This window comes from Eptesicus fuscus, chromosome 7 (genome assembly GCF_027574615.1).
Source record: "Eptesicus fuscus isolate TK198812 chromosome 7, DD_ASM_mEF_20220401, whole genome shotgun sequence".
Lineage (NCBI taxonomy): Eukaryota > Metazoa > Chordata > Mammalia > Chiroptera > Vespertilionidae > Eptesicus > Eptesicus fuscus.
The window spans coordinates 45,523,812-45,539,206 of NC_072479.1; the positions used below are offsets into that span (position 1 = coordinate 45,523,812).

The 15,395-nt window shown below is 42.6% G+C and overlaps 1 protein-coding gene across 1 annotated transcript in view; it reads right to left on the reverse strand.

Annotated features, from left to right (window-relative positions):
- The window catches only part of HELB (DNA helicase B), a 48,703-nt gene that overhangs the window by 14,670 nt on the left and 18,638 nt on the right, over positions 1 to 15,395 (reverse strand). The window contains exons 7-11 of the mRNA XM_054718884.1: positions 14,153 to 14,307; positions 9,040 to 9,121; positions 8,354 to 8,413; positions 6,990 to 7,200; positions 5,318 to 5,461 (exon numbers count right to left, since the gene is read on the reverse strand). Coding sequence (XP_054574859.1) covers positions 5,318 to 5,461; positions 6,990 to 7,200; positions 8,354 to 8,413; positions 9,040 to 9,121; positions 14,153 to 14,307 — 652 coding nt within the window. The remainder of the gene's footprint in view (positions 1 to 5,317; positions 5,462 to 6,989; positions 7,201 to 8,353; positions 8,414 to 9,039; positions 9,122 to 14,152; positions 14,308 to 15,395) is intronic.

The following is a 15,395-nucleotide window of genomic DNA, read 5'->3' on the forward strand; positions in this document are numbered from 1 at the left end:
GTGACCGGCCTCCAAACCGCCAGTGACCCTAACCCAGGCCTGCCAGCGCCCCAGAGGAGACCCCTGCCAGGATTGGGGTCATGGCCAGCCTTCAAACTGTGGCGGCCCCTAGCCCAAGGAGGCCTCCTGGCCGAGGACGCCTGAGTCTGTTCTTGACCTAGGGCCGGGCTCTCCCCGCAAGGGACTCAGAAGCCGCCAGAGTCTAACTGCCAGTCTCTGGGAGTGCATCCACTGTCCACCAAAAAGTAGGGCCATCAAACCATTCAGTCTCAGTGCAGGCACAGGTCCGTGGCTGACGGGGTGGAGGCCAGACCAAAACAAAACAGCAGAAACACCCTGCCCACCTGGGTGGGTACTGCTGTAGTCCACGTGGCCTGGGCAGTGTAGAAAGCGCTACCTTCTCCCAGGTCCTGTGCTGGCACCGCCGCCTCACTCACCCTCAAGCCCCCCTGAGTCCTGACAGCAAAGTGTGTGGGGCATTCTGCAGGAGTTGTGCCGTTCTGGGTGCTTTTGCCCAAAGACACACTTTGGGATGAATTCAGAGCCACATTTCATTTCCCATGAGACTGGAAGAACCATGTAAAAGGATTTTGACAAAAGCTTTCCACATCTCTGTTTATTCTTTTGAATCCATAAAACGACCTTAAAAAAAGCATCCGGGCCACCTAAGAAAGAATGCACTTTCTGGCCAGAGCACGCAGGATTCTTTTGCCCAACAGGTTAAAGGGAGCAGAGCTGGCACAGTGGGAATGGCCCTGGTGCCCTATGAGGAGACCGGGGGAATGGGGTTGCCGAAATTCCATAAGCCTCTTGCCACCTTCTCCTTTGCAAACCACACCATCCAGATCCACCAGGACTGGAGGCAACTGGGAATCACAGCTGTGATTTGGGACATGGTAAGCAAATCTTGAGGGGCCTCTGAAAACATCTGCAACTAATTATAAGACTGGTCTTTATTTAAAAAGAAATAAAAGAACAGCTTTGTTGAGCTATAACCCATATACTGTACATGTCACCTAAAGTGTACAATGAACTGGTTTTTTAAAGTAAATTCAGAGTGGTACAACCATCACCATGCTCAATTTTTAAATATCTTCATGACCCATCCCCTCCAAAAAAAACTTCTACCCATTGTAATCACTTTCCTGATCATCTTCCCCAAAATAGATTGCACTTTAAAGGTGGGTAAAGGAAAGTTGAGGGAAGTTAAAACACTGCACAAAGGATATTGTAAGATGACAAAGCCCAAAGTGAAGATCATGTGTTTTCTTTAAAATATATATATATTTTTAAAATTTCAGAAAGGGAGAGGGAGAGAGAGATAGAAACATCAATGATAAGAATCACTGATCAGCCGAAACCGGTTTGGCTCAGTGGATAAAGCGTCGGTCTGTGGACTGGAAGGTCCCAGGTTCGATTCCGGTCAAGGGCATGTACATTGGTTGTGGGCACATACCCTGGTGGGGGGTGTGCAGGAAGCAGCTGGTCAATGTTTCTCTCTCATCGATGTTTCTAGCTCTCTATCCCTCTCCCTTCCTCTCTGTGAAAAATCAATAAAATATATTTTAAAAAAAGAATCACTGATCAGCTACCGCCCACAGGCCCCCTACTGGGGATTGAGCCCGAAACCCAGGCATGTGTGCCCCTGATCAGAATCAAACCTGGACTCTTCAGTCCACAGGCCGATGCTCTCTCCATTAAGCCAAACTGACCAGGGCCATGTGTTTTCTTCAAGTTCTGCGTGGTTGTAATGGTCCCCAAATCTATACTAATAAAAGGGTAATATGCTAATTAGAGTGGTTGTCTTCCGGACATCTTTCCAGACAAAACCGCAGTGGCTACAAAGGCCAAGGCTCAGGCAGCCATAACCAGCTGCAGTGGCAGCAGCATTGGGGTTATGGGGGTGGTGCCTCCAGAGGGAGGCCAGACGGGGGGCCAAGGCACAGACAGTTTGGGGTGATCAGGCTGATAGGGGAGGGCAAGGTAGGGGCAATCAGGCTGGCAGGAGATCAAGGTAGGGGCGAGTAGGCAGGCAGGCAGTGGGGTTAGGGACAATCAGGCAGGCAGGCAGGTGAGTGGTTAGGAGCCAGCGGTTCCGGATTGTGAGAGGGATGTCCGACTGCTGGAAGTTGGACATCCCCTGAGGGGTCCCAGATTGAAGAGGGTGCAGATTGGGCTGAGGGGCACACACCCCCTCCCCCCCCCTCCCACCAGTGCACGAATTTCGTGCACCGGGCCTCTAGTAATAATAATAAAATAAAATGACAACTGCACCCCACCCCTTTTCCATAGCATCTACCACCTTCTAACATAATATGTAGTTTACCTTCTTAAGCAAAATGATAACGAGATGGAAAATAAAAGAGATTGATAAGAAACTGAGATAACCACTTCTGGAGGTCCAACATAACTGAGGTTCTAGAAAGACAAAACAGAGGAAACTCGGGACATGAGATCTTAATGAAATTATTCCAAAAAAAAAAAAAAATGTCCTAGAACTGAATGATATGAGTTTTCAGAAGTATAGAGACCATGGAAGAAATTTCTCCAGGATCTCACAGCCACAAATACTAGTACTGCACATCTTCATAACTGGTTGTTGTTTTTATCCAATAGAAACAGTCAACTGACTTTCTTTCTTGTTTGGGGGAACTTAAGGCCAAATCTGCCTTAAGTTAACATCTTAAATAATTTTGGTATTTGTCAAAAAGAAATTATTGTTGGTGCAATGCTATTAACTAAACTCTAGACTTTGTTTGGATTTCACCAGTTTTTTCACTGTGCCTTCTTTCTGTCCCAGGATCTACTGCATTAGCAAGCAAATAGGTTGGTGTGTGTATAAGCATTCCAACCTACTCCTGGCAGGAATCCTTTCACCATCCTTACCTTTATTTTCCACTTGATGTCATTTCTTTATCTTTTTTAAATATCATGCTGAATTGTGGGCATTTCTGTAGCTATTTCAAATTCGTTTTGGAACTGAAATGGGGTAAGGTAAATATGACACCATTCACTTAAAAAATAAAATCCTACACTAATTAATGTCTGCCTACTTGTAGAGGACATAGGCTGACCTAAATTTTTCTGCATAAAAATGGAAGCTGATGAAATTTCATCATTAAAACAACATTCCAACCTCAGAGAGGGGAGCTCAAAACAATGAGATAAATAACAGAGCCACTAATAACTTATGAGAATTTAAGAGCATTAAAGTAGAGCTTAAAAGTAAGTTGCACTAACTGCAATGTAGTCCAAGATTAGACTGTGTGAAGAGTAATATGGGAACTTTCTGTGCTATCTTCCCAACTCTTTCGTAAATCTAAAATTATTCCCAAATAAAAAGTAGTTCCCTCAGCCTGTATGGCTCCGTTAGTTGGGCGTTGGTGCACGCTCCAGGAGGTTGCAGGTTCAGGGCACATGCCCGGGTTGTGGGCTCAATCTCCAGTAGGAGTTGTGCAGGAGGCAGATAATCAATGTTTCTCTCTCACTGAAGTTTCCACCTCTCCCTCCCTTTACCATCTGCTCTCTGAAATCAATAACAACATTTTTCTTTTAAAGTGGTTGCCTCACAAGGGTGGAGAAAGAGGATACACTTGTCAAAACTCATCCAACTTTATAATTACAATGTGTACGCAAATTATACCCCAATAATAGTTGATTACATAAAAATATAATCAAGTCACAGAAATCTATAAGCATTAGAATACCATTTTGCACACCTTGATAACACCGTTTCTGTGTGAATGGGCAAAATCAGAGCAGAAGCAACTTATGACGGGGGTAGGAAGGCATGGGACAAGGGTAGGAGAAGTGAGGCACTTGCCTAGGACATAAAATTTAAGAGGGTGCCAAGAAACTCACCAATCAAGATAAATATCCTATATAATGAAGAGGTAATATTCAAATTGACCATCACTCCAACACACAAGATGACTGCTCCCATGTGGTCAAAGATGGCTGACCCCATGTGGGCACAGGATGACTGCCACAAGATGGTCGGCGGCAGGGAGGGTGGGGGCAGTTGTGGGCAATCAGGCCAGCAGGGGAGAGCAGTTGGGAGTGACCAGGCCTGCAAGGGAGGGCAGTTGGGGGCGACCAGGCCTGCAGGAGAGGACAGTTGGGGGCAACCAGGCCTGTGGGGGGAGGGCAGTTGGGGGGGAGGGGAGGACCAGGCCTGCAGGGAGGGCAGTTGGGGGCCACCAGGCCTGCAGGGGAGGGCATTTGGGGGAGGAACCAGGCCTGCAGGGGAGGGCAGTTAGGGGTGACCAGGCCTGCAGGGGAGGGCACTTAGGGGCAACCAGGCCTGCAGGGGAGGGTAGTTGGGAGCGACCAGGCCAGCAGGGGAGGACAGTTGGGGGTGACCAGGCCAACATAGGAGGGCAGTAAAGGGTGACCAGGCCTGCAGGGGAGGGCAGTTGGGGGTACCAGGCCTGCAGGGGAGGGCAGTTGGGGGGGACCATGCCTGCAGGGGAGGGCAATTGGGGGAGACCAGGCTGGCAAGGGAGGGCAGTTAGGCTTCAATCAGGCTGGCAGGCAGAAGCAGTTAGGGGCAATCAGGCAGGCAGGCAGGCGAGCAGTTGGGAGCCAGCAGTCCTGGATTGTGAGAGGGATCCCAGATTGGAGAGGGTGCAGGCTGGGCTGAGGAACAACCCGCCCCCCCATGCACAAATTTTGTGCACTGGGACTCTAGGATTTTTTTTTGTTTTTTTTTTTATTGATTTTTTACAGAGAGGAAGGGAGAGGGATAGAGAGTTAGAAACATCGATGAGAGAGAAACATCGATCAGCTGCCTCCTGCACACTCCCCACTGGGGATGTGCCCGCAAACACGGTACATGCCCTTGACCGGAATCGAACCTGGGACCTTTCAGTCACAGGCCGACGCTCTATCCACTGAGCCAAACCAGTTTGGGCAAGGGACTCTAGTTTTAATATAATATTTTTAAAAAGAAAAAAGATCCATGATGAACAAAATATCAAAATTTTAAATAAAGACAAGATCAATAACAGTGCCATGCCAAGCAACACTGGAGATGGACGCAAGGGCAAACTCAGTCCTGCCGGTCCTGACCCTCTATCCCTGGTGGGAAGGGAAGGCCTGAGGATGAGCTTTAGCTAGCATGTCTTAGCTCCTCAAGAAAGACAACTCTGAAGAAAAAAGGAGTAAAAGTTTATATTTGTGTAGTATTTTCTGTACTTTTGTACATTTTGTTTCCTACTTAAAAAAAATAAAAGCAATAAAAATTAGGAACAAAATAATACAAGGAATTCTATGGCTTGGCAAGCTATTTAAACAGCTTCATAAATCTAATTCTTACCTGAAAAGTGTGAATAGTTCTTGCCCATGCATGTCTTATGCGACAAAATTTCATTAGTTTCTTAAAATCCACAGTTACTTCCAAACCAGCCATATTATCAATGGTCAAATATCTTCTCTTTCCACAAGTTACATCAGTTATATCCTGTCATCCAAACAAAGAACTATTTTGTATGTGTTCAAATATGCACACTGCAAAGATATTCTATGTTGGATTGAACATCATATACAAACACCTTATGAGTAAAATAGCATGTGTATTCAGTATAATTGTTAAGAATTTCAAAAGGCTTAAAACCTATGCTTGAGCACAAACTGTATTAACATTTTTGGTCCTTGAAACCTAACTAAATTTGCCTTTCTGGAAAAATGTGTTGTCTTTCTTATTTTGAAGTCTATACACTTTATTTCTTGTACTAACTATATAAATCTGCATATACTCTTTGTAAAACTACTTTTAAAGAATAAGCTTATAAGTTTAAGAGAGTGTTTCTACAATGAGAACAAATTCAAGGTGACTACTTTTATAGTTTCTATATTTAACCCTTTGCACTCGCTTGCTTTTTTCTCAATTCCTTTATTCTAATGCTAACCGTGTCGAGTCACACTCCACATCCGAGTGCAAAAGGTTAAGCAGCAACCACGGAAATTATGCTTTGTAAAATATGTCATTTGTCCTTTGATTTTGTTACTCAAGCACTTCAAACTTATTAAAAATGTTTTTCACAAAGTCTTCTAGAAAATATAATAGCCCGGCCAGAGTGGCTCAGTTGGTTGGGCATCATCCTGTGCACTGAAAGTTTGCCAGTTCGATTCCTGGTCAGGGCACATGCCTGAGTTGTGGGTTCCATCCCTGGTTGGGGTACCTACAGAAGGCAACCCATCAAAGTTTTCCTCTCACATCGATGTTTCTCTCTCTCTCTCTCTCTCTCTCTCTTCTCTCTCTCTCTCTCTCTCTCTTTTTGTCTTTCCCCCTTCCTCTAAGCATGTCCTCAGATAAGGATTAAAATATATATATACTAGAGGCCTGGTGCACAGATTTGTGCACCAGTGGGGTCCCTCAGCCTAGTCTGCAGACATCCCAAGAGGGGTCCCAGATAGCGAGAGGGCGCAGGTCAGGCCAAGGGATCCCACTGGTGCACGATCAGGGCCGGGGAGGGACTGCGGGAGGGCTCCAGGGCGTGTCCAGCCATTCTCACCCAGTCCCCGATTGGGTGGACCCCAGCAGCAAGCTAACCTACCAGTTGGAGCGCCTGCCCCCTGGTGGTCAATGTGTGTCATAGCAACTGGTCGAACAGTCAAATGAATGGTTGGACACTTAGCATATTAGGCTTTTATTATATAGGATAGATAGATAGATAGATAGATAGATAGATAGATAGATAGATACATAGATAGATAGATAGATGATAGATAGATATAGATATAGATATAGATATATGAAAGCCTTCATTGTATAAAGCCAGCATCACTCTGACACCAAATCAGACAAGACATTACTAGAAAACCACAAACCAATATTCTTCAAACATGGATGCAAAAATCCTTGACAAAAAATTATGGAAGAAGAATGTCAACTCTAATATGACTGGATTCTGATTCAATCATAGAGCAATAAAAAAAAAATCTGCCTCTAACAGGTAAAAAGGTACTATTTTTCTATTATCACTTACCTGTTTTATGAAAAATATTTCTCCATTGCAGAGTCGAATACCACTTTCAAAGTCATGCTTATTTTTAGCAACACCAGGAGTCATACCATCTTCTAGTTCATTACTTTTCTGACTGTTGAAGTTATTTTCAGGCAGTAAATCCGTGAGATATGCATTCCTGGTACAACAAATTTTATGGCCAACTCCAAATATAAGTTTATTCTTATGGTCTCTGGGTTAGAAAATGACAATATTAAGTTTGGAAAACCTTAATTTCATTTTGTTTAAGCATTAACTCCTACTCAGATCCAATCTGATGTGCAAAATAATTTCCATACTTTCTTTATTCCACTTTCACTCTCCAAAGTTCAACAAGAAATCAGACTCCCACAGGTATGGTCTGATTACCTACACTTTCTGCACCACCTCAAACTCAAGACCACTGCCCAGCCAAATTTTTGTTAGAAATCTTGGCATAAATGCTGATGTCTCTTTCTCTCTATATTCAAAAAGTTACCTTACTATTTCTACCTTTTAAGTTCATCCTCTCCTCTGCAGTTACTCCTATCAGTACCCTATTTCAGGTCTTACAGCACTTATACATAGTTCTATGATAATAATTATAACATATTAAAATAATAGCAGCAAATTGAATAAATGCTGGCAATATACGAGTTCCCGCAATAAGTGCTTTAGGCATATTATTTCATTTAACCTTACTACAACTCTATGAGGAAATCCTGTGTAAGTATCCTCTTTCACATAGCTGGAAAGGGGAAATCACCTGCCCAAGATCATAGTCACTGGGACTCAGAGTACATGACCCCAATCTCGTGCTTGTTAACCCTTTCGTAGGTTACCTAACGTGCTTTTTGTGTGTGTGTATTCCCTCAACTAACACATCTATGGGTTTTCTGCACTTAATAGATGGAAGGTGTTGATAAATGTAATAGATACGAGTTAATTTTTCCTGTGTTAATAGCATGGCTTTTCTCCACTCATCTTTCTCTGATCGATGTTCACTAAGGTGCTCTCTGCATGCAGCCCATTGCTACAGTTCTTGGACACACTACGCACATATTAGAATTCGAAAAATTCTCCTGAATTCTCGACGCTCCTCTTGGAGAAGGTGGAGCTTGCCAACCTAGAAACCACAAGGAAAATTTGACTCCTTATTTTTTTTTACTACATTGGTTACCAAAAAGTCAATTCCTAAGGGTATATATGATATTTAATTGAAGAGACCACCTTACTTCACAAATGAAAAAAACAAAACAAAAAAACAATGTTTAAATATGTGGCAACAGTGATCAATGTCAAAACAAACAAAAGAACAGCGAATCAAGGAAGGACCACGCCCAAAGTTCCCGCTCTCTGGTGCTCACTTGTGTAGGAGGCCTGTGTAGTGCTTGCAACAGCAGTCGTTGATGACGTCACAGTCTTGCCTGAAACACATGAAAATGCAAGGGTCACCTGAACGGTGTCTGTTTTGTGCTTGTTTCTGTTACCAACAATATGACGTACTGGATTCTAAAAAAAGTCTCCAGGACTTTCTCCAGGAAAAAGTATTTTGTAAATTTGATCTTAACATAATAAACCTTTGCCCCAGTCAGAGATCCTGTGAATTTCCAAACATAATATTTGGTAGATAGAGCCCTGCTTAGAAAATGCCCTCTGCATGTCTAACAAAGGAATACCTCAAAATAAGAGAGAGAATTAACAGTGATGAACTAGAAGAAACTCTTATTCTGCCCTGGCTGGTGTGGCTCAGTTGGGTGGAGCATTCATCCCATACACAAAAAGGTCGAGGGTTTGATTCCCGGTCAGGGCACATACCTAGGTTGCCAGTTAGATCACCAGTCAGGGTGTAGGTATGGGAGGCAACACATCAATGTTTCTCTCTCACATCAAGATTTCTCTCTTTCTCCCTCTCCCTTCCTCTCTCTCTAAAGTCAATAAAAACATATCCTCAGAGAGGATTAAAAGAAGAGAGAGACTCTCATCCACACAGTATCTATATTAATAAGAAGATGTAAAAGCTGAAGAGATTAAAATATTGCAAATGTTTTACCTTCTAAATGCAATAAATTGTGATGTTTCTGCACACTGTAGGTCCTCTTCTTTGAGTAAAGTTTTAACAGCAGAATATAAATCTGACAATTCAAGAGAAAACAGTTAACATGGAAAAGCACCAAATTACAACACTGAAGAAACGAATTCAGAACTGCTGCTAAGGGTGCAGGAAAACATCTCACCAAACAGAACACAAGTTCACCTCAGGAACATCAACCTCATTCCCTGCATCAGCCAGAGCAATAGAAGAGCGTGGAGACAGACACCCTGTCCTCAACAGAGAGGTCAGCCACAAGCCAGCTCCTAGTTTGTAATAAAATAACTGTATATTAATTGATGATTTGTGAATGCTGAATTTAAAATGTGAACAAGAGGCCCGGCTGGTGTGGCTCATGGTTGAGCATCAACCCATGAACCAGGAGGTCACGGTTTGATTCTCAGTCACAGCACATGCCAACATTGTGGGCTCGATCCCCAGTAGGGGGCATGTGGGAGGCAGCCAAGTGATGATTCTCTCTCATTATTGATGTTTCTGTCTCTCCCTCTCCCCTCCTCTCTCTTAAATTAATAAAACATTTTAAATAAATAAATAAAATATGAACAAGAGGACAAAATATGGAACAGAATTACTAATGCAAGACTTCTTTCTGTTTTAAGCTCTGGTAGTACTAGTGGTAGTGAGTTAAAATTTGAGAACAGCTCTGCATATTACATTTAAATTTCATCTTCATAACACTCATATGAGGCATATATTATGTCCAAGGCTGATATTTAGTGAATACATACCAGCATAAAATCTATATATATAGAAGGCTAAGTGTCCATCCGTCTGACCAGTAGCTATGATGTGCAATGACCACCAGGGGGCAGACGCTCAACGCAGGAGCTGCCATGATGTGCACTGGCCACTTAAAAATAAATGGCACCACAGACCTGGCACTGACAAACCAACACTCAGCTTCCCCCAAGTGGGACACATGCCCACCACCACCCTGGAGCGACACCTCACTACATTGCAGCCAACGCTGCCAAAACCTCATGGCGCAAAATGCAGCCCACAGCCCAGTGCAGCCCAGAAACAGTGGCTGTGGGTGCTGGGTAATGATGTCACATAGCAATGCCCAGCTTCCTCTCCCTAGCGACTAGCATCCTTGGAGTTTCTTCAGCCCAGGAAACAGACTTGCTTTATTGCCAGGTGCAAACATTTTACAGTTTAACCAAATGTTTGTGAAGCGTTTTCCCATGCCTCATCTCATTTGATCCTCCCAGAAGTCCTGGAGTAGATAGATAGGAGACTCGGTAGAATACTATTTTCTTTTCATCAGCAAGACGTGAATAGCAATATTAAAATACCAGAGGCCCGATGCACAAAATTCATGCATGGGCAGGGGTGTCCCTCAGCCCGGCCTGCACCCTCTCCAATTCGGGACCCCTCGGAGGATGTCCGATTGCCCTCTCACAATCCAGGACCACTGGTTCCTAACCACTCACCTGCCTAATGCCCCCAACCACCCTCCCCTGTCAACCTGGTCGCCCCCAACTGCCCTCCCCTACTGGCCTGGTCGCCCCCAACTGCCCTCCCCTACTGGCCTGGTCGCCCCCAACTGCCCTCCCCTACTGGCCTGGTCACCCCCAACTGCCCTCCCCTGCCGGCCTGATCACCCCTAACCCCCTGCCAGCCTGATCTCGCCCCTAACTGCTCTCCCCTGCTGGCCTGATTGCTCCTAACTGCCTCTGTCTCGGGCCCCACCACTATGGCTTTGTCCGGAAGGAAGCCAGATGTCTGGAAGATGGCCTGTTGACCCGGTCTAATTAGCATATTACCCTTTTAGTAATATAGATATATTATATAGGATAGGATTGCTTAAATGGGAGGGAAAGCCTTTTTCAGAAGGAGGAGATGCTCTTGGCAGACAAAAATACATAACCCCTATATCTGGACTGATAGCCAGCCATATGCACCATACTGCCAAATCGGTTATTAAAAAATTGAACCGCTTTCTTACACCTTACACCAAACAGCTGTTGCCCTGAAAACCCCTCCTCAGCCCCCACCTTAGGTTCTGCCTTTGCAGTTCACCCAGATTAGGTTCTGATTGGTCAGTTTTCTATGCCAGTCAGCATCAAAAGCTCTGCCTCCTAGGCAGCCATTGGCTCCTCTGGAAAATCCAGAACAGCCCCACCTTCACGAAGGCACCAGCCCTTCAGTCACATCCCCAGTCCGCTACCGGGTGTATCTCTGGCCACTCTGAGAAGTGGCACCTCAGGTCTGTGCTGGTGGCAATTTTGAATTCTCATCCCTGACCTAACCTTCTTACAGTGCGAGCTCTGTGAAGGCAAGCATTTGCTTGTTCATTCTTAGTTCACTCATAGACTTTACCTGTGTCTATGCATCTATGCTAGCACCACATGGTGACCAATCGAATGGTCGTTTCAGTCGTCATTGCCTTTTTATATATATATATTTATATATATATATATATATATATATTTCTTCTAATTCATTTCCTTTTAATGTGCACGGATCCATGCACCAGGACACTACTATTGGGATAAAATGGCTGGAAGACGAAACTCCATAATGCCCCATCCCTGTTCCAATCAGGTCTTTCCGCCCCCAGCACTGCCACGCCTCCCTGTGATTCAGCAACTAAAAGATTAACCCTGGCACAGCAGCGGCACCCATTCCCAGAGTGACTACACCCTACCAGCTAGTAAATAGTTCGACTATCACCACCACTGATTACATCCTTGTTATGAATGTGAAACGGAGGCTTTTGGAAGCAAAGGTACTTTTCCCAATGGAAATTGGAGTAGGATCACTGACAGTGACAACATCCACTTACAACTTGTCCTTCCTCAGAGCACTGAGAAGCAGGCTTCCTCTAAGCTCTCTTAGCAATATTACAAAACACAAACATTTCTCATGAGAGAGAAGACATAACAATTTGAGTAAGAATGCTCCAGCTGTGTGCCTTTCCCTCAGCAGGTGAACTACAGGAGAAAGAAGAAATCAGGCCTTGGGAGGCCCTGCTTCGAGCTGACACTTCATTTTTCAGATGGAGGGAGGATGATCACTAAAAAGTAGCCGATACTCAGCTCACCCCGGCCAACCCTGGTCTTCCAGAACAGGAGTTCCCAAGGTCTCACAGAGTACAGTTCTCTTCTACACATACAGGATCATGCTGCTTTGCTCCTCACTTACTTCACTCTCTCTACATCTCACAGATCAATATGCACATTGTATTTCATCGGTTCTAAGATATGTGTTTGGCTCACATTTTAGCACCTGTAAAATTCTAACCCAGCTATAAAGCCTGTCTTAGGTCTTTGTACTCTGCAATGATGGGAATAATTTACTCAACAACCTAATTAATTATTAATGAAAAAGCTCTGTGTGCCTCTCTAAGGAGTATTTATTCAATTCTCTTAAAGAGAAGACTAATTTTCCAGCTGAAGTTTGTAATAAAGATAGAAAAACAACATCAGTTAAGTTTTGCTACCATTCTGAAACAGACAATTTTTTAAAGTACATTTTCATTAATATAAAGAATGGGTGCCAAAAATAAACTAACCATATTTTAGGTAGATCTAAATGGAGTGGCAAAGAGGCCAAGTTACTTAACCATCTATACCTCATTTTCTTCATCTGTACTAGTACCTATATTAACTAAGCTGTTGTGACAATAAATACTATCTATTCATTATTCATAATATATTTAATTTTAAAAAAATCACAAAACAGTGTGCAACTTATAATCCAATTTATGTAAAACTAAAATAAGTAATATATGTTGTTTTTGGATATGATGTTTAAAAAGATAAACACCAAGCCCTTACCTTATATGTGACCTTTATGGGGTTGTCTTAAGGGAAGAGGCAAAAGGAAGATTACTGGGAAATATTAATTTTTACTTCAAATACTTTGGTATCATTTGACTTTTTAAGTTATAAATTATTTCTATAGTAAAAAAAAAAAATCCAAAAGGCATGTATTAAAAAGAAACAGGATATTGTAACACATGGTGACACACACAAAGGAAGAAGGCCTTAAAGGTAAAGTTCTATGTCACTTAATGTCACACACAGAGTGAAAGTAGCTAAGTAGGAAGGATATCCTTCAAGAACTGTGCCAACTATAATAAATCCTCAATAACAATCATTTAAATCTTCACTAATTCAATTTTGAATAAGCCATTATACTACTACAAAAAGTTTTCTAAGTAAGTTTATAATAGAAATAAAGATCAAACGGTTTAATCTATTTAAATGGTTCATTTGGAATAAATTAATATCTATTGTTCACAAAAAAACAAAATTTATGCAGTGCCTCAAAACTGATGAATGCCTCAACCCTCACAACAGCTCCACAGGCCCTGTCTCCATGATTCCCATTTCACAAACCACTAAGTGATGTGACATGGACCATATACAGAAGTAAGGGTGAAGATTTCCTATCCCAGGCTCTTCCTTGACCCTGTCATAGTGTCTTCCTAATGCCCGTAATTAGAAGTGATGCTTGTCCATTTAGTAAGAAATAGGACAGAAATATTAGGACTCAATTTGGCAAAAGCCGACAGCCATTACTTTTGTTTCACAAATATATGAAAATAACAAACGCATTAACTTTTCCAATTGCTACAGAAGAAAAACTCCATTAAGGCATGCTTTATCATGGGGTGGTGAGGGCTTGGGGTGGGATGTGGGAGGGGGGGAGGAGGCCGGAGGTGGGATGGAGGGGGTCAATGGGGCAATACTTTCAATAATAAAGATTAAAAAAAAAAAAAAAAAAAAAAGACATGCCTTCTCCTGAATAAACTTGGATTACTGGAGCTTTATTTTATTTTATTTTATTTTAAACTAATCATCTACATCCATTTATCCTCTCATTAAATATTTATTGAGCTCTTAGTATGTATGTGACAACAACTTCTTTACAAAATTCTAGGGTAATCTGCTTTTGATGATTAATAAATTCCTTTCTTTTCAGTGCCTGATTTTTTTTCGCCAGCAATACTTATCTTTACCATCAAATAACATTCTAACTATTTCGCCAGCAATACTTATCTTTACCATCAAATAACATTCCTACATACCCAGTTTATACTTACGAGAGTGGTGATTACTTTTCGATGACTGAGAACTGGCATTCTCTTCTGGGAGTCTCACAAAAATAAACGTTTTATCTTGTACTGAGACAGGGATTGTTGGATCACCTGAGATACTCAGCTCCGCATCAAATTTTGGAAATTGGCGTTTTGAGATTCTAAAAACAGGTAAAATGGTACACCAAGAACCTTAATATCCAAAAATGTACCTTTATATATAACCAGAGATAATGTCATTACAATAATTAATATTTGCTAATAGATAAATAGGGTAAACAGGCTACTCATATACCCGTTATAAATAGTAAATGAATTTTAAAATAGAACTGGCAAGACCATAATGTTACATTTAGCAATCAGACCCCACCCGTAGCAAATTAAAAGCATTAGAAAAAATTGTCAGGGAGTTTACTAAGCGCCATTCTGAGAACTTGATCTACTTTTCTCCAAAAGAACCTCCCAAGGTAGGTACAGCCTCATTTCCCACGTGAGCAACATGAGACTTAGTCAGCTGCAGTGGGCTGCCCAGGGCCACAGAGCTAGGAAGCAAGGGAGCTAGGCAGCCCACTTGGGCCCATGTGGCTCCATATCCTTGTCTATTTGAATTAGCTTGGACTCTTTGGAGTCTTATCCTTACATTTACTCTTTCTTTTCCCCTCTCTTCTGTGTATATCATATATGAGTGGCCTCATTTTCCCAGTTGAACCCAGTATCCACATCTTCTCTTTCCTTCTATTCCGTCCCCATCCCTTTTTAGTTCTTATATTTCCCAAGACTAGCAAATTATATCAGAAAACAGAGAAAGGGGAAGGTGCCTTGACATCATAGAGTCTTCCCTTGGTTATTTGGAAGATGACTGACTCCCTGATGACCTAACACCAGCCTGGCTATCAAAGGCAATGGTACCCTACTGCGTCATCTTCAACCCTGCCCAACAGAGTTGGGAGGAAGAAAGCAGAGGGAAGAAGGCCGGCCCTGCTGGAAATATCCCAGATTTAATTTCTGGGGGATTGAAAATCACCACGAATTTCCTATTTTGCCTCTGACCCGGGACATGTAATATATTTCTATCTCAATATATTTCTATCTGGTATCACTGGGATTATAAATATTTGATGGTGATTACAAAGAAAGGAGCACAGCTCAGCGCAAATGTATTAAAGGGGTTAATAAAAGGCATTCCTAAATTACAGATAAAACTGAGTTGAAATCTCATGTATTTTAGATTCTCCTAAGATTTTTAGAC